At 39.2% G+C, this 20,332-nt stretch overlaps 1 protein-coding gene across 5 annotated transcripts in view; it reads left to right on the top strand.

Annotated features, from left to right (window-relative positions):
- Positions 1-19,952, top strand: part of ATG7 (autophagy related 7) — a 283,728-nt gene extending 263,776 nt beyond the window's left edge. For all 5 annotated transcript variants that reach the window (XR_008445692.1, XM_054035053.1, XM_054035054.1 and 2 more), the window contains one exon: positions 9,136-19,952. Coding sequence is in view for 4 of the 5 variants with exons in the window: in XM_054035053.1 (XP_053891028.1) it covers positions 9,136-9,168 (33 nt within the window). In the remaining variant the exon portion in view is untranslated. The remainder of the gene's footprint in view (positions 1-9,135) is intronic.
- Positions 19,953-20,332: the final 380 nt, after the last annotated feature.

The raw sequence follows: 20,332 nt of genomic DNA, 5'->3' as shown, positions 1-20,332 counted from the left end.
CTCCCCGACCCTGAAAAAAAATCATGGAACTGATAGGATCTTTGCCTCCATCACATTGTTCACGCTGCTTGTGTATTCTATCCCTTTCCTACCCTGTGTCTGTCTTGTCTGTTCAGATTGTAAGCTCTTCAAGGCAGGGACTGTCTATTGCTCTGTGTTTATACAGTGCCTAACACAGTGGAGCCCAACTCTTGGTCACCCCTTAGGCACTACCATAATAAACATGATTAATAATAATAATAAGAATTGAGTGAGGGTGGTTTCCTGAATCAGGGCCTATAGTTTGTCGTATCTGAAGTTTGAGTAAAGATGAGTGCTCTTATGTGATACTCAAGCATTACATTTAATACTAGGCTGAATTTCAGCCTTAACGTTCAGTTCAATGGGTTTTTTTTAATTCTTTAACTTGTTTGTAACGTGCACATATACGTATAATACTATACATATTATACCTTTAACATTTGTATTTATAGATATATATTTATGTGTATGTGTTTATATTACATTTTCCTAAACAGTGAGTGCATTATATGCATTGAAATAGCTACTTTGACATTCAGATGATCATTTTCATGAGCAGTCACAGTAATAGATGCGCGCACACACAAAATCTGTACGGACAGGCTTGTGTTCTTCCAACTCTGCCTGTAAGGCCATAACTAGCTATATATATTTGCACTATATATTTTAATCACATCAGATAAAAGTCACTACATATTTCCACCCATGTACACATACAAAAAACCCAACTAATACTTTTGTATCTGTTCTCACAGAAATGAAGTTACAGGTACCTTTGTTAAGAGAAGGAAATGAAAAGTACTTATTGTCCCTTTAATGTTTTGAAATTGTTTTGAATCAGTGGCTGAGAAATGAATGAACAGTTAACCTGATACATTGGGGGTTTCCCCCCTTCCTGTTATGCAGGAAAATAATACTTGTCATTTCAAGAAAACAAGTGTGGAAATGCTTCTCTAATCTTGAATAGACTTAATTTGCATCTGAAATTTAAGAACCCCTAAAGTGAAGTTTAAACATAAAGTAGGTACTTGAACATAACAGGTGCATTCAGATAATCTCTTCAGATCTGTACATACTGGGTAAGTTTGACAGCTGGTTCATTATTTGCCTATTTTATTACCTCCCCTGTCATTACCTATAGCTTCACTTAGATTGATTCGCCCAGGTGTGCGGTAGGAGAAAGGGAGCTCAAAACAAAACCCAAATTCACAGCTTTTATTGGACATAAGGTGCAAGGCATAACAAACAGTCATTTAGACACTCCTCTTTTACATCCTTTCTCTTTCTAAAATGCTGCTCTTAAAAAAGTCACAATAAACTAGCTCCTTTCTTCTTGCCCATCAATGAAGGGAATGTAGCTGTTTGCTTTTAACATTTAAAAAAAATACATTGAATTTGAATTTTTAAAAGGCTAGTAATAATTCATTTGCTTTTTTCACAATATTTGGATTTCCATCTAGTTAAAGCACATTTTCATGGGAAGATCTGTTGCTATTAACTAAGAGCATATGACATTTATAACTTTGCTGTCAGGATTGATGTTTATGTAATTCAGGTCTAAACATAATACTGCTTTCCCTCTAGAGGGCTATTTTGCCATTACAGCTTGACATGCCCAGCTAATGTGCATTTTCCAGCTTGCCGTCATTTAGTTGATTTTTGAAATGTTGCTATTCATTTTTGTATAAAATTACCCTTCTTCTCTTCTAGTTCACCACTTGCCCCTACATGTACAATTTCATTAGAGATAACTTTGACCCAAGCAGGCCACTCCATTCTTCTGTAACCCTCAAAAATCAGGCTGTGACCATCGTAGAAGCTTTTCACTGAGAATATATACACCAGCCTAAGTGTCGACATGCAGATCATGATCCATATTAAGCTGAATGATTCTTACACTATTCTTTTGTTTTTTGTGCTTTCTCTCTGCAAGCTTTAACTTAGTGTTGAGCTACTTTATTATTGCCTCATCATTCCTCCTGTTGTGCACATCATCTTCCTTTCCACTCATTTCCCCAGATTCCTTACAAAGATGAAGCTGTATAATTGTCTAGCCCAACATATTGGGGCTAATCTGGGCCTGACGAGCTTGCTCCAACTTTGAATTATAAGCTGCCTTGAAGTTTGCTTTTAATTGTTTCCCCCCGCACACCAAATCCCCACCAAATTTTTTTGTTGGTGTGTTTATTCTTTTAAAAAACCTAGCTGTGAAACATACTCTAGTGAATCATAGTGGGGCAATATCTGGCAGCAAGCAGGAGACTAGTCATAGCAGCAGAGCATCTTAGTATAGGACAAAATTCTGACTAGTTCCTGCACAAAGAGCTCCTCCCACAGTCTGCTCAGGGGCTGGCCAGAATTTTGTAATGCCATGATCCAGACAGAGGGTATTCTTCTGGACTAAGTAGGGTTACCATACGTCTGGTTTTTCCCGGACATGTCCGGCTTTTCGGCAATCAACCCCCCATCCGGAGGGAATTGCCAAAAAGCCAAATGTGTCCAGGAAAAATACCGGCCGGGCACTTCCTCTCCCGCGGCTGCTCAGCTCCTCCCTGGACTCAGACTTCGGCTCTGTTTAAGAGCCAAGCTGCCCGAGCCAGCGCTACCAGCTTCAGGCAGCCTCCGTGCCTCCGGACCCTGCGCCGCCGGAGCAGAGCAGCTGGAGCCGGGGAGGAGAAGTGCCTGGCCGGCGGCTGGGGTCCGGAGGCACGGGGGCTGCCCGAAGCCGGTAGCGCTGGCTCGGGCAGCTTGGCTCTTAAACGGAGTCGAAGTCTGAGTCCGGGGAGGAGCAGAGCAGCTGGAGCCGGGGAGGAGAATTGCCCGGCCGGGGGCGCAGGGTCCGGAGGCATAGGGGCTGCCCGAAGCCCGAGCACTAGCGGCTTCACGGTTTGCTGGGCAGCCTCCAGACCCTGCGCCCCCGGCTGGGCGCTTCCCCTCCCGGGCTCCAGCTGCGCTGGGGAAGCGCCAGCCGGGGGCGCAGGGTCTGGAGGCTGCCCGGCAAACCATAAAGCCGGTAGCACTTGGGCAGCCCTTTTTGCGTGGCTGGGAGGGAGGAGGGGGAGTTAGGGCGGGGACTTTGGGGAAGGGGCGGAGTCGGGTTGGGGAAGGGGCGGGGCCAGGGTGGGGAAGGGGCGGGGCTAGGGCCCATGGAGTGTCCTCTTTTTTTATTTTTTAAATATGGTAACCCTAGGACTAAGTGATCTGTCCCTGCTGTATAGAAATCTTACTCCCAAAAGAATAGGCTATTACCATCCTTCTCACAAATATTATGTCTCAATCCAGGATGTTTGCATAATGGTTTAATATCTGTAAAACTCAATTCGTGTCTTTTGCAAACATTTCCAAAACTTCTAGAAAGAATCTTATTTAGGTAGGAAGATATGTAATCATCTATTTAAATGTAATTCTTTCATATTCTCCATCCTTTCATCTCACTGGTTTCTAAGAGCATGGTTTGTGGAGAGATTACAATTAGGAAATATTACCCTCTCTATTTGAGTGTAGTTGGATGCATTCTACAAATAAGAAATGTTACTATGGTACTCTGCATTAAAGCATTGTAGATATGTAAAGTTGGGCACATGTCCAGATAATACCATCCAATGTCCTTCCTATTACTACGTCATAAGATTTTATACTTTCTAGCTTTCCATTGAAGCATCTGTTTGCCAACAACATGTGGAAGACAGTGTCCTCCCCCACAACGGCAGAAAAAATAAACTGAAATGTAGTTGTGATTATTTTTATTTGTATTGTGGTAGAGCTTAGAGGCCCCATGTACTAGGCACTCTATAAATATACAACTAAAAGTCCCTGCCCCATAGAGCTTATGGTCCTAACAGAATATCAGTTGGTATTTCAGCTTACCAGGATGAGATAAGAAATTCAAAATCCTCACCCCTAGGAAAGTTGTAAATGTCGCTGTATTCTTTAAAATCAGTGGTAGGATGTCAGGTCTTAGATCCTGAGTTATTTTTTATTTTTACCAGTTTCCAAAAGAAATCGCTTCTGCTGCTCTTAAAACACAACTTGGGGGCAGGTGGTGTTAACTGAGCAAATAGTTTGTAGCATAGAATACAACTTAAGGTTCTTTTAAAATGTACATTTTAGAACCTTGTATAGAAGATTTAAGATAAAATAAAGTATAGTTTAGAAAATTCAGTATCTAGCTTTACCTGAAAGGAACTGGGAAATAAAAAATTAAGGCTGAGCAAGGTGACCGGAAAGGTAATGGGATAGGGAGGCTTTCACCTCTAAAGTACCAGTTAAAATCCACCCTAGGTCAGGAGCGATTAATAAAGATTGCCACCTAACAGCTATCCAGAGGCCTGTCTGAAATGAGTCAGGCGTTTCAGTCGATTTCCTAAAGGAGATATGTCCAGATCATAAAAATCTCCAGTACAACTGGCACCCTTGCCATCCACTCTCAGTAAAGAGGTCAAGAAAGCATATAGGGCAAACTTACTTGGAGACAGTGAATAAGGATGTTTCAGAGTGGTAGCCATGTTAGTCTGTATCAGCAAAACAATGAGGAGTACTTGTGTCATCTTAGAGACTAACAAATTTATTTGGGCATAAGCTTTCATGGGCTAAAACCCATTTCAGCAGATGCATGGAGTGAAAAATACAGTAGGAAGATATATATACAGAGTACATGAAAAGATGGGGGTTGCCTTACCAATTCTAATGAGACAATTCAATTAAAGTGGACTATCATCAGCAGGAGGAAAAATCACTTTTGTAGTTGTAATCAGGGTGGCCCATTTCAAACAGTTGACAAGAAGGTGTGAGTAACAGTAAGGGGGGAAATTAGCATGGGGAAATAATTCTTAGTTTGTGTAATGAGATCACTTGATCATTACCTGTTAGGTTCACTCCCTCTGAGGCACCTGGCATTGGCCACTGTTGGCAGACAGGATACTGGGCTAAATAGACCATTGGTCTGACCCAATGTGGCCATTCTTAAGTTCTCACCTGCACTGTTCAGAACAGAAATGAGATACACAGCTAGCACAGTGAGGGGAAGCTGGATAGGACCATGATATATTTGTTTTGTGAATAAAGAAAACTTTTGTAGCATTCAGTCTGGCTTCCTTCACTATGTTTGTTTAAAAGAAAATTGTGGACACCCTGTCCTCAACTCATCCCACTGTGCAATCTATAAATGTGTTTAGTATCTTTCTTTAACACACAGAGGAGTGAGTGTTAAAATCTGTCCTTGTTGCTATTACAAAGTTTGAAAAACTCAAAATGGGGTTAGTTGAGGATGGAATATCAGCCTGAACTTTGAATTTCTTGCCTTTTGTCAGCTTGATTCATACCATAAATTCTATTTAAAGATAATTCTTTCATATTTATTTTCCACATCCTTGACCTTGAATGGTGAGCTGGACATTTGTATTTTCATTGGCAAACTCTAAGTCGCTCATCAACTCTTTTTTCCTTTTGTAAACATACTGTTCTTTCAGCATTTTCCAGAAGGATTTTTATACCACCATTTTGCAACCACTTTTAGGAATTGAGAAAATCTTACCATTTAAAGTATGTGTTTTACAGAGAGCTGTGTGTAGACATTCCTTGGTCCAGATTTTGGTGTGGCTTTGTCAGTAAATACCCAAATTCTAGAAAAATCATATTTTGCAGGGATAGGTTTTATGGAAATTATATGTAAATATCAATTACAGTCTGTCTGAAAATGTAGTTGTTTTTATTTATTATTTGTATTGCAGTAGTGCTTCAGGGCCAACCAAGAACAGGACCCTGTTGTGCTAGGCACTGTAAAAATATACTGATAGTCTGTGCCCTGAAGGGTTTACAGTCTAAATAAATGTTGGCATCTTGCGCTTCTGTTGGCATATGTTTTTCCATCAGTCAGGATGTAAAAGAAAAGAATAATCTCGTGGCCAGCCTGATGTCAACACACAGCATTTCCATGCAGATAACCTGGGCCTGATACTCGATAGAGACAGCTAAGAAAGAGAAGATCACTACGGTGATGCTCATAGTTCCTAGATTCACTTATTATGGTGGGCTAACCTTTTGAGGTCCAAGGCCTATGCCTTGGAAATGCCAATCTTATTCTTGTAGTCAGAAGAACCTGACATGTTAGTCAGTCCATGGCATTTAGCCGGGACATGCATAGAATGGTCTAAGTTTCAGACTAATTTCTAGCACACTTAAGGGTAAAATTAATATTATGACAGCCTGTCAGTAAAGCCAAAGACCACCTGCTAGGTAGTCTTGCTACGTTCCTTAAAGTCCCGCTTTAAGGTATGATTCCTATAGGACCAAATTCATTCTCTGATATAACTCTTTTAAATTAAATGGAATTAATTTGACTCAGTCACTGTAAGTGGTAATCAGACAGGGAGAAATATATAAAATCTACGGTTTACATTCAAAGAGTAAGGATTTGGGGAGGAAATTTTTTTTTTTTTTTTTTTTTTTTTTGGAGTATAAATTATTCTTACTCCATTGCAAACTAATTTACTTTTCATAAATACGGCCATACTGGGTCAGACAAATGGTACATTCAGCCCAGTATCTTGTTTTCTGACAGTAGTCAATGCCAGGTGAGTCAGAGGAAATGAACAGAAGAGCCAATCATCGAGATCCCATCCCCTGTTGTCTACTCCCAGCTTCTGGCAGTCAGAGGCTGGGGACACCCAGAGCATGGGGTAGCCGTTGATGGACCTGTCCTTCATGAACTAATCTAGTTCTTTTTTGAACCCCATTATAGTTTTGGCCTTCACAATATCCCTTGGCAACAAATTCCACAGGGTGACTGTGCTTTGTATGAAGTAGTACTTCCTTTTGTTTGCTTTAAACCCGCTGCCTATTAATTTTATTGGGTGACTGCTGGTTCTTGTGTTATGTGAAGGAGTAAATAACACTTCTTTATTCCCATCCTCCACACCAGTCACGATTTTATGGACCTCTATCATATCCCCTCTTAATCGTGTCTTTTCCAAGCTGAAAACTCAGTGTTTTTAATATCTCCTCATACAGAAGCTGTTCCATACCCCTAATAATCTTTGCTGCCCTTCTCTATATCTTTTCAAATTCTAATATATCTTTTTTGAGATGGGGTGATCAGAACTGCATGCAGTATTCAAGGTGAGGGCATATCAAGGATTTATATAGTGGCATTATGATATTGTCTGTTTTATTATCTCTCCTTTTCCTTAATGGTTCCTAACATTCAGTTAGTTTTTTGACTGCCACTGCACATTGAGTGGATGTTTTCAGAGAACTATCCACAATGACTCCAAGATCTCTTTGTTGAGTGGTAACAGCTAATTTAGTTGGGATTATGTTTTCCAATGTGCACTACTTTGCATTTATCAACATTGAATTTCATCTGCTGTTTTGTTGTCCAGTCACTCAGTTTTGTGAGATTCCTTTGTAACTCTTCGCAGTCTGCCTTTGGACTTAACTATCTTGAGTGATTTTGTATTGTCTGCAAATTTTACCACCTCACTGTTTACCCCGTTTTCCAGATCATTTATGAATATGTTCAGCAGCACTGGTGACAGTAAAGATCCTGGGGGACACTACTATTTACCTCTCTCCATTCTGAAACCTAATCATTTATTCCTTCTGTGTGTTTTCTGTCTTTTCACCAGTTACTGATCCATGAGAGGACCTTCCTTCTTAGCTCAGGGTTCTCAAACTTTTGTCCTGGTGACCCCTTTCACATAGCAAGCCTCTAAGTGTGACCCCCCCTTATAAATTAAAAACACTTTTTTATATATTTAACAGCATTATAAATGCTGGAGGTAAAGCAGGGTTTAGGGTGGAAGCTGATAGCTCATGACCCCACATATAATAACCTCGTGACCCCTCTGAGGGGTCCCAACCCCCAGTTTGAGAACCCCTGCCTTAGCTCTTTATGTGTTCACATCTCTAATTGCAACTTTTTGGGGGGGAAGGGGAAGGAGAATGGTTATTTAGTATTGCAGACTTATTTTACAACTGCAAAAATTCAAACATAAGTTAGTGGCCTTTACAGTAAACCTTAGCCCAGACCTATGGTACCTTCCACTATTACTGCATACTCTGTTGTGGGGTTTCCCTTTCGATTATTCCATTTTGTTATTTGGAACTCTGTGAATGTTTCAGAAGGAATGCAAAGATTTTGAACTTATGGGTATAAAGTCTGGGGCAACTACGCACTGAACCTCCAGAATAAATGGTAATAAAACCTGCTAAATGCACCTGCATTTCCATGAAAGAACAGACATGTCTCTAGTGTGCACTTACTGTATGTACACAGGCGCGATTGCAAATTTTTTCATTTTTTTAAATCTGTCACTCTATTTCCTGACAACTGATTGAAAATACAGAACTTACCTGCAATTTGTATGGCCTCTAGGACTCCAGGTTCCATGGGGATTCTGTGAATACATTAACCTTGTTTTCCAGGTTGGGTTTCCAGGATATGTCTTGGTCATAACCCAAAACCAAAGTAAATATACAATTACATCATGCTGCATAAAATATGTTTTTCAGTAAATTATTGAATGGTTAATAGAACTTTTTTAAAAATGAGGGGAAAAAACAAATTCACACATATATATTCAGCTTGAATTAAATTTACTGCTCTTTGTGGGTCATACTATTGATTATTCTCAAATATTTGAGTGGCCACTGATTCTTCCGGATGATGATCACAAATTCCTAAAGTTTTATATTAAATATGTATTATTTATTATGCATCATTTGTTATTTTCCTGGTAACAATTTGTCAAGCAATCAGCAAGCAGAACCAATACCAAGTTACCAGCCACACACCACACATAATGAATAGCAAACAGCCAAAGGAATAGCTCAGAAACAACCAATGAAAATTATTCATTCAGACTATTATAGGAATAAGTACAAGTGCCAAAATGTGTGTGCAACTAAAGAGATTGGTTTGCAAATGATTACTGATCCAAACAACCTTGACTCCACTGAGCTGTTAGTTTCATTAATACTATTCAACCACCTCTAGAGTGGATGGTCCATAAATGAAATGTATTCTTCCTCTTAAATTGGATTAGGGGTTTTATAAGGTATTTTGAAAGCATATTTGAGATACTGAGTGAAACGTCGCTTGTTTTCTCATTACAGATTTGGGACATGAGTGATGATGAAACGGTCTGAAAGCCAAATGAATGAAGTGGAAGATGACCAGCTTTAGGCTTCAGTGATGTCTTTTATCCGTCATTTGACAAGTTAATGATTGCTTACACATTTTGACTTACAAATATAAACAAATATAATCTACATCTGTGCTATGAATGGGACATTATCTTGAACTAAAATAATAGTTCTACTGTGGATGTAATTCTCCCTGCTAGAGCAATGTGTTTGTTTAAATCCACTTTCTATTTTTTTTTTTCTATTTCTAAACATAGCTTACATATAAAATATGCCACTTTAAATAGCCTTTGGTGTTTTCTTTTGTCCCAGTTTTCATTTTACTTGTCAATAGATATGCCTAAATATCATTGTATTTTTCATGTTTCAATGATTTGTCGCATTTTATAACTATTTAATATTCAGGCTATAAGAAAATTCCCCTATAGATGGAAATTAAATCACATTGTTATTTAAGGGAGTGGGAAAAAGGTAACTAAACATCCACCTACACATTTTTACTGTGTTAGATCATGTTGTAACATCCTAGCCCCCCTCCTTATTATAATGCAGTTGGTCTTGCCTGTGCAGATGGGAACAGACAAAGCTTCAGAATCTTATTAGAGTCCTGTAAAAGGCTTGAGCTGTAGCATGATTCCACCCTGTGGATAAAGCATCATTTGACATTGCCTACCTAGTGAAGACCAAACTGTGTTTATATCCTGATTGAGGGCTATGATGCTTATAGCAAGATCCATTACACAGTAAAAATTGCTTTGAAGGTAGATCCTTAGCTAGATAAAAGTGTATAGTGTAATTGATATATATATATATAAGGCAGTGGTTCTCCAGCTTTGTCATTCTTAAATCATACCACCTAGCATGTTCATGGACATCAAAACAGTCCTAACCCTCATCTCCCATTGGAGGCATTTGAAATGTTTCTTGCTGGTGCACAAAACCATAGTTTGAGAACCACAGAGAAAAAGGATAATTTATGAAACTCAAAATTTTAAAATATCAAGTGTATTACCACCCTAAATGTAAAGAGAAATATATCTATCGTTTTGCATCTTGAAATAGCTAAAAACAAAAAAGTTTTAAGCCTCTTTTACAGCTTAAATCTGGTTATTTGCATTGCTTCATTCATGAGGAAAAATGGAAACTGCATTATTGTTTGTTGTCTTCCAACCATTCTTTCCTTTGCATATAAAACCATTCTGTCCTTAGCCTTAAGAAAAGGTACAGCAATCCATCCAATTAGTCAATCAGTCAAATTCTCTTGTGTTCTTTCTTACCTTTAATTAAGTTCCAAGACCCTGAATGTAGAAGTCAGATCAACTTGTTCATTTGCCTGCTAAGCTGACATACCATTTGGGGGGAAGTTCTATAAGGGTCAGTTCACCCAGAGCAGAGGGTGCCCACAGCTCCTAAATTATGAACTTACGTGACATTTTAACGAAACACAGTGCCCTCTTCATGGGATGTCTAAAATGTTATCTCTCCTTATGCAAACTTACATTTTTTTTCAAAAACCATAAATGAATGTCTCAGCTAAGGAATGCCAGTGTAATATAAAATATATTCTACTAATCTAGCTATAAAATAAGTTATTGAGTCATACACACACACACACACACACACACACACACACACACACCTGATATCTTGACTGTTTGATAATGAACACTGGGAAATTCCCATTTGTATGCATGGGAAACTGTTTTTTTGATGAACGTGAACTAACAAAACATATATTCTAAGGTTATTTATAAGTCCCTGATTCTCATGCATTCAAAGGAGCTGTAATTTTTGTAGTCCAGTTGTCATCAGACTGCAGTTCGGGCTAGGAAGTATCAGTATGATGGCAGCTTGCGGAGAGAGACCAGCATCTATATCACTCATAGTTACAGAGATTGTGAAAAGGAAAAATCTAATTTGAAATTGAGCAGACTTGATTATCTGAAACTCCACAAAGGGTCATGTCCCCCCAGGTTTTATTAATAAAATTGAAAATTCCCTCAATTATCTGAAACTATGATTGTCAAAATAAAGTTGCACTGTATTTTTAAGTAATACATATCCCTTTAACTATTGAAGTATCTAAGATCTAAAACTCAGGGTTAATATGAGGTTTCCTTCCCTCTGTAATTTCAGTAACATACAACTGTGTCAGACTGTGCTTATTCCCGTACATACGCTTCCCAGATGTGCTTGATGTTCCAAAACACTCCAGTTTGACTTGGAAAAACTTCCGTTGTCTAACTTCACTGTTTTCTTTCTCCCTGAAAACCAAAATTGTTCTTATTTTGCCTCTAAAATGTTTTAAGCATTTACTGAGGAGGGAAATAGTGAAAACATATATTCCCATGAATGAAAACATATATTAAAATAGTATAAGCCGCTAAGTACTGTTATTTACTGACTTGTACACACTAGCAGCACGGTTTTGGCATAGCTCTCCCATCTGCTGTTATTGCTGCTAAATGGAGGAAGTTGAAATTTGAACTTCATGCAGGGAGTGGGGGAGTTAATTTTATTTTTGCTGGAATGAGCTCATAGGCAATGAAAGGGCAAAACTCATCCCTTCGTTCTACAGGCCAACAGCTGCCACTACCCTTAGGACATTTACCCAATCTGGCTGGGGTGGTAGAATGTGTAGCTTCCTCTGAGGTTGCTGTTATTACCTCTTCACAAAACATCTAATGTAAATATAGTGAGATCATAAGGCAGTGCAGGTGGCACCCTAGAGAGCAACTGTGCCATCTGCACAACACATCTGAGGCCAAATTTAATTCTGCTGTAACTCCACTGACTTCCGTAGAGATTCATCAGGTATGAATTTGGCCCTCAGAGAATTAACATCTCTGAAAATTGTAGCCTAGATCTCACTTTCAAATATCTTCAACTAAAGATAATTTTTTGTTAGTACCACTCTGTCAATGATGTATTTGCTGGGTACAGTCGGAATGCTATCCTGTCTTAATAATACATTCATGAAAAGGAGAAACCTGATATTTTCTGTTTCAGAGTACATTTTGGACACAACCTATTTTAGGTTATGGCTAAACCTACACCCATCAGGTTAATTCTGAGTGCTGTAATCCCAATTTCATGGTTTGCTGCTGTTCATGCATTGCCATATGTGTTTGTAATCTGTGTTTTAGGAGGGACATTTACCCACTGGGGCAGATCTTCAGCAGGTATAAACTGTCATAGCTCCAATGAAGTTAGTGGAGATGTGACCACTTGCACCAGCTGAGAATCTGCTGCATGAGGCTAGTTCAGGGCCCCTAACATAGCCATAACAAACAAGGACACAGATACAATGTGGGGACAAATAAAAGAACCTCTTTGCACCGTGGAAAGACTCTCCATGCCAGCTTCCCATAGGCTGGCCTGAAAAAACACAATCGGATGGGCCCATGGGGTCTATGTTCACACAAATCCAGTGGCCCCAAGATCTAGGGTGAAATCCTGGCTGAAATCAATGACAAAACTCTCATTAACAGAATTTTCACGCCCAGTGCATCTGGTGCAGAGGGGCTCTGGCTGCTACCCCAGCCCATGGGCTTACGTGAGCTTAGGAAGGTAGGTTTCAATGCCCTCTGCATCCTGCCTGCATAGAGCCTGGTTACCCATAGCTCTATGCAGGAGGGAGGGATTTGACCCTGAGTGAACTCCAGTCCTATAAACTGACATATCCTTTTTGCTGGTTATGAACTCTTGTTCCTCCTCTTTCACTCTGCACTTTCTGAATAAATCTTCTGCATGTAAAGATTGACTATATTCACCTTTCATGTATGATGCAAGTACCTGTGACGGGTTGGATCACAGAACCCCCCTGGGGAGCTGCCACCTGATGTACCAAGACTACCCCTGCTTCTGTTTTCCCTGCCAGCTCAGGACTCCAGCACCTTGTCTTGCTGAGCCAGACACTCCCGTCTGCTCCAACATAGACCCAGGGTCTGAATAACTTGCCCCAAAGCTGCAAGTTTACCTGAAAACAGCTCACAGAAGTGTGCTTGTCTTTAGCTCTCAGGTGCCCAACTCCCAATGGGGTCTAAACCCAAATAAATCCGTTTTACCCTGCATAAAGCTTATGCAGGGCAAACTCATAAATTGTTCGCCCTCTATAACACTAATAGAGAGATATGCACAGTTGTTTACTCCCCCACGTATTAATACATACTCTGAGTTAATTAATAAGGAAAAAGTGATTTTATTAAATGCAGAGAATAGGATTTAAGTGGTTCCAAGTAGTAACAGACAGAACAAAGTAAGTCACCAAGCAAAATAAAATAAAATGCGCAAATCTATGCCTAATCAAACTGAATGCAGATAATCTCACCCTCAGAGATGCTTCAGTAAGTTTTTTCTCAGACTGGACACCTTCCAGGCCTGGGCACAATTCTTTTCCCTGGTACAGCTCTTGTTCCAGCTTAGGTGGTAGCTAGGGGATTCTTCATGATGGCTCCTCTTCCCTTTGTTCTCTTCCACCCCTTTATATATCTTTTGCATAAGGCGGGAACCCTTTGTCCCTCTGGGTTTCCACCCCCCCCCTCACTGGAAAAGCACCAGGTTAAAGATGGATTCCAGTTCAGGTGATGTGATCACATGTCACTACAAGACTTCATTGCCCACTTGCCAGCACACACATATACAAGAAGACTAACAGGTAAGCACAGCCATCTGCAGACAATGGTCCTTGTTAATGGGAGTCATCAAGATTCCAAACCATGATTAATGGCCCACACTTTACATAATTACAATAGGCCCTCAGAGTTATGTTTTATATTTCTAGTTCTAGATACAAGAGTGGTACATTTCTACAAATAGGATGATCATACTCAGTAGATTATGAGCTTTGTAATGATACCTTACAAGAGACCTTTTGCACGAACCATATCCCAGTTGCATTATATTCACTTATCATCAAATCTTTATAAAACTATCCCACTTACATTATATTCATTTATTATCATGTTTTTATAAAACCATATAGACTGCACAACATCACAGTACCATTAATAGAATAGAGCAATATGTTATATATTTCTGCCCTATCCATCCTACCTGCCTGTTAACTTTTAAATAACTATTATTGGTGTGGAGGGGGTTGGACATAACGAAAATTTAACATACATAGTAGAATCCTCTTGTAGTGACATTTTTTTCCCTCCCAGAATAACTTCACTGTAGGTTTAGCTAGAATTCCAATTTGCACATTGCAATACATTGAAACAGTGGCTCATAGGGCTACTTTACATTGAAGAGTTTCCCTATTTCCAACTTCCCTGTGAGCTCCATTGCACTTTCTCCTGCTCCATCCACCACAAATCAAAACATGTGAGAGTGCTAAGGAATCAAATCCATAGAATGTACAATTAGCTTTAATTTCCCAAGGCAGAAAAAGATCTTCAATTATGATTCTGCTCTGAAAAGAGACTGTAAAAGTGGCACCTTCTTCAACTGATCTGCTCTTTCTGTGTCTATAGCATTATGTCAGCACTAGTGACAAAGATTAATTTTTACTCTGGCTAACGCTGCAGCTCCAACACCACTTCAAAAATATGAATTGAATTCAGTTGTTAACCAAGTTCCAATTTCAGAGGCAGGACTGAACTTCCCATAAGGACACCAGTGCAACTCTTTTGAAGTCCATCGAGGTGCACAGGTGTCACTGAGAGCAGAATTTGTATACAATAGAATTGCTCAGATATGACCAAAGGCAGATTTTGAAATGATAGGGTTGCTCAGTTGTAACTGAGTTCAGAATTTGGTTATAGAACTCTATTAATGGCAATAATATGTGAAAAGATCTGTGAGATCCCAGGAGACAATTCCAGAGTTGGTGAGCTCGGAAAAAACCTGACCACATTTGCAATGGAATTACTGAGATCCATAAAGATTGACCAATGGTCCAACGGAGCCCTTTTTACAGTCATTTTTCAGAGTATAGCCACGTTTTAAGTGTTCAAACCTAATGTAGTCTCCTCTCAGTTATTAGGGGAACAGAAGGGATAGGTCACATTCTTTCAAAAATAAATATACAATTGACCTTTCTTCTCATTCTGCCAATATAAAAGAGATGCTTCTATTCTATATATAGAAAAAGAAACACATTTCTCTATCATGGGTGCAAGTAGCCATTCACTTGTATGCTTCACTATATCTTCATGTGTTAGGACACATCAGAAGGTAAAGAGGGAATAAACAGTGTGATATATATTTTTCTTGATGAATTATCTATGTTTTAAAACCTAACATTTTTTAAAAATGGTAATGCAATAGTTTGCTTAGAGACAAATAAGGAGCCATAGTCCAAAGAAAACAATTAAAGAAACATGTGAAGGATGATAAACATTAGCAGGTTTGCTAAGAATCACAGTCTGCAAGACTTCCCTAATACATTATCATTTCTGTCCAAATCTTTTGACATGGATGGGATCCTCAGCTATTTTCTTTTTCAACATTTTCCAACTTCATTGCAGATGTTATTGTCCTTGGGGGGAAATCCTGCCAAATGATAATGAAATTTCCTATGTAGGAGACTTCTTGCACCTTCTTCTGAAGCATCTGGTGCTGGCCATTGTTGGAGACAGGATTCTGGACTTAGATAGACCTTTGGTCTGATCCAGTCTGGCAATTCCTATCTTCCTAATCAATGGAGACCAAATCTAGGTGTCCCATTCTGATACCATGTCTCTATATTTTTTTCTGCAGCTGACCAGAATCTCTATGGAGGCCTAGCAGGGTTTAAAAATACCATGGTTCTACATGCATGTGTGATGCATCTTTCCAAATCAGTGCAGGGTTTCTCTGCATTACTTCAGGAATTCAGCATGATCATTAAAAAGAAGTGTGTGTTTATTTTCTCATTTGTGCAGCATATTCAACTATTGAAATGAAAAATATCAAATTCCATGGAGAACGCACCTTCATCCAATATCCTTAGGATTGCCAACCTGTGGCCCCTTGCTATGGACAATGGCTAATTTTCCAAATCTTTTTGGACTCGTTTTAAGCATTGAGTCACTAAGACATTGGCCCACATAGCTCTTGTGGAGCTCTCTACTTTGTGGTAACACTAACTGCTTGACTAAGATAGGCATTTTAATTTATTTTAAATAAAATATTAAAAATAAAGATCTCTAACTAAAATATTTTGAGTAATCTAACAGAAATGCCAATAACACGTGCATAATGCTGTATTGCTAAGCAAATGTATGATCTTGATTTGTATCCTCTCTCTTTCTGTCACACTCCCTTACTCTATCTTCCCTTTTTCCTCTTCTTTAGTTGTGCCATGTCTCTGTTTAGTCTCTTATCTTGCAAAAACTTAAGCAAGTGATTAACTTACCTTTGCAGGATTAGGGATTTAAATTATGAACTCTCTGGGAAGGGGGATCCATGTCTTTTGATTTGTTTGTGAATCACCTTGCCCGCTTTTAGGCTCTACATAAAGAATAATAGGAAGAGTGAAATCCAATCTCGTTCTCACGGACCAGGTCAGTAATGTTTCCTTCCCCCTCTTCCACACTCCCTTCTCTTGCACTTAGTACTGTGTGAACTGTCTTACTTAACTTTGATTCATGCATCCCTGCCAAGAGTAGACAGTGCTGCAGGAAGCTAATTGGTGCTCCTGAGGGTGCAGGATGGCTTCTCATTGCTCTAGTTTCCAAATCAAACCAGTATGGGCTGGATGTGGGTGTGGAGGAGCACATCAGGAACTGCTCCCAGCTAATGGAAACGTGCCTAACTTAAGAACTGAGTGGTTCCAAAACCAGTTCAACCTTGGTGGAAATTAACCTTTGGATTGTGTTTTGACAGCTTGCACACTGATGCCCAGTTACAACTTCACTTTTTTCCTCAGTGTTTACTGGGTTGAAGCACTGTCCATTCATTGGGGGGTAAAATATGAATGAACACGGGGTGGGGGGGAATTATTAATAACCTACATTTATATTTTAGCCATGACCCCCTCCCAAATTAGTGCAAATAAAGAGTAAAGGGATTCTCTTAAATAGATTTGTTTGGTTTGCATGGCTTTAAAAATATTTTTTTTTACATATTTTTAACTCTCTGAAGTCTCCCTCTTATACAGTAGTTCTGTAGGAGTTGCCACTTCCTCAGGAATCTATGACTCAGAGAGTGTATAAATAAAATGACATCACTGCCAAGCTTTGTTTGGATTGCCCATTTCCTAAATGGAGACTCTGTTGTTCTAACTTTAATGCTTGCATCAGTTGTTGTTGGTTTTTTAAATAGTAAAAGCATCCTTGCCAACACTGACTAATACATATTCAGTGCAATTATCTTTTTGAATCCTTTAAATCACCTATTTTGAAGTTCAGTTAAAGCAGTAGACACCACATGTTAATTCAAGATATTATTCATGACTAAAATAATTGTAACGTACAAGTTATTGTTGTTACACAGTATTCCTAATATACTGCCAATGTGCAATGGGGGAAACAGCTGAGTGTGAGAGCATCATTTTTTTCCATTATTATTTTAACAAACAATGAAAAGAAAAACAATTGTTTCTTCTGAAACAACTTATTTTTACCATGAAAAACAGGCAATAGCTCTCTCTGTGGATAAGTGTCATCCAGTAGGTAGAGGCTTCACTTTTTATGTCCCATGCTTTAGCTTCCCACTCAAATATTTGTAAATATTTCCAACCCCCCTGCTTCCAATGAGCATGCAGCCTCAAATCACTGAAGGGTAAGAGTTAGATCCCAATTGTATTTTTCCTGAAAGCAACACTTTTCAGTTAGAACTGCCTTTTAATACACCATCGAAATAGATAGACCCAAAACACATCCTACTTCTTTGCTGGGAGTCACAGGTGCACGCAGGAAATGAGCTGTTCTCCCGTGGGGTTCCTGTCTGCTGCATTCTTCTGAGCTCAAGGCCAAATCTGCACTTCTTAGCCAAAATGCCCTGTGACACCACTGCAAAATGTGGCCATCAGATTATCAAGGGCAATTTGCTCATTGTGAAGAGTTAGATTGCTTGTCCAGGTCATTTTATTCACTGGTTTCAGGAAAGAGCATGTTGCACTGGAGTAACATGCCCTGATTTTTGTTGTAGAGTAATGAAGCAGTGTTTCTTTGTTTAAACAGCAGCAAAAAATGTAATTCCAGGAATAGATAGACTTTAGTAAGACAGAGTCTATAGCTATATTCTCTGACTGTCCTTTGATTATGTCAGTTCTCACCAACTAGGAAGGGCTAGCCTGGTTAGAGCTTAATAGGTGACCTCTAAAGAAAGCCCAGGTGCTCCTAGGTGGTGGTCTTTCTTCTGAGTGAATCAGTACTTTACCAAACCCTGGCACAGTGTTAGGAAGAACTGTGCTGTCACAGCAGTTATCTTTCAGATGAGAAACAAAACCTAGGACCTAAAAAGATCCCCTAACACCTTCTGTAATGGAAGGGGGATTCCTCAACCCTGGTGTCCTAGCCAAGTTCATTTGGGGCAATTTCATTTTGTCTTCCCAAATTGCTGCTGCAGTTTCTCTTCTGTTCTTTGCTGTCTGTCAGACTATCATGTAGGGTTGCTGTGTTGTTGTTAACAGAAAAAAATCTTAACAAACAAATTCAAACTGCTGCATTCCACTCCAAAGGTGACTGTTTTTCAGTGATTGCTGAAGCAATAGTTGCATATTGTCATTTGTACTGTGCTTTAGTATCCTTTGAGATGACAGGTGCTAGATAAATGTAATAATCTGATTATAGTTTGGTCACACAGATATGAAACAGTACTAAATATTTTCTATTCTAAATAAAAGTTTGGTAGTTGAGGTGGCTACCATACAGCCAGGTTAAAGTGTAATCATACATTTCCTTAAATCCACACCTATCCTCTTCCCAGGCATTTATTGCAGGGCAGTGTTCACTGCAAATATCTTCTAATTCTACCCTTGGATAAGCACCTAGAAAGTTCACTGGGAAGGAAGATGTGCCTTGACAAATGCCTCATCGGCATTTGTGGTTTTATGTACAGCAGCATGTCAGCTTGTGGAATGAATGAACGATGTTAATTTTGCAGTATTAAATCTGTCGGGCAACAACCAGTATATGGAATCCAGTCAAAATGTTATTGCTGACACCGTGATGTACACCATGCATAACTTGTGCTTTCACAAATCCTAGCAGTAAAGTACTCTAGTTTCTTAGGGACTGTAGTCCACTAAGTGGGAATGCAATTGCATCAACCAGCTCAGATCCAGCTTGACAGACTTCAAATAGGCTTCTTGGAAATTGCTTGTTCATGTATGTAGGGGTGAGAAGGGGAACAAGTCAAATTATGCACATGTGATAAAATTATGTTGGGTACAAATAGAGTTTGCCTATGTTGCTGTTGATGTTCTAGCACTGTTACCAACAAGCGATAGTATCTGTTACTTTACTTAGCTGCCTCATAGAATGGTAGCAGCTGGGGATCATGCATAGAATCTGAGGGGGACTAGTGTCAAGCACCTTGATGCCTAAAAATGAATTGGAAATGGAGACAGAAATATATATTAACTTGGGATGTTGAAAATGAATATGATGTAAATGTCATCTGTATCTTGCATGTAGGAGGCAATCTGTCTGCCCACTATGACAAACAGTGTTGTGCATTGTTTTTAAGCATGACCTACTAAGATTTAGTCATTATATTGTTCTTCAGTGTTTTTGAACTCCCGAATGATTATGACGTCAGAAAATTTCTCAATCAAGCTATTGTACACTGGTACTAACAGTTTTGAGATAATATGAATTGTTCACTTCTGTGACAACTAAAGATATATTTGTATTCAAGAAAACATTATCCTCTCCAAAAGCAATTACAGAGCTGGGGAGCCAGCATGGCCCAGTGGTTAAGACAGTGGACTGTGAGTAAGAGACTCTGCCTCCTGTTCCTGCAGGGCAAGTCTACCCATCTTCACATCACTGTTTCCCCACCCACTCTTTGTCTGTCTTGGATTTTTAACCTGTAAGTTCTTTGGGGCAGATACTGTCTCTCACTGTGATTTTTTATAGAGTGCCTAGCACAATGGGGCCCTAATCTTGGTTGGGACATCTAGACATTACTGTATTATAAATAATAATAGTATAAATATCTCTCATCTCTAACACAAGTCTATTAATGCCTTTTAATTAACTCATTTTGGCCAAGATTTTCCAAAGTGACTAAT

This window comes from Malaclemys terrapin, chromosome 7 (genome assembly GCF_027887155.1).
Source record: "Malaclemys terrapin pileata isolate rMalTer1 chromosome 7, rMalTer1.hap1, whole genome shotgun sequence".
Taxonomy (NCBI): domain Eukaryota; kingdom Metazoa; phylum Chordata; order Testudines; family Emydidae; genus Malaclemys; species Malaclemys terrapin.
This window is presented reverse-complemented; position numbering and strand designations above follow the sequence as displayed.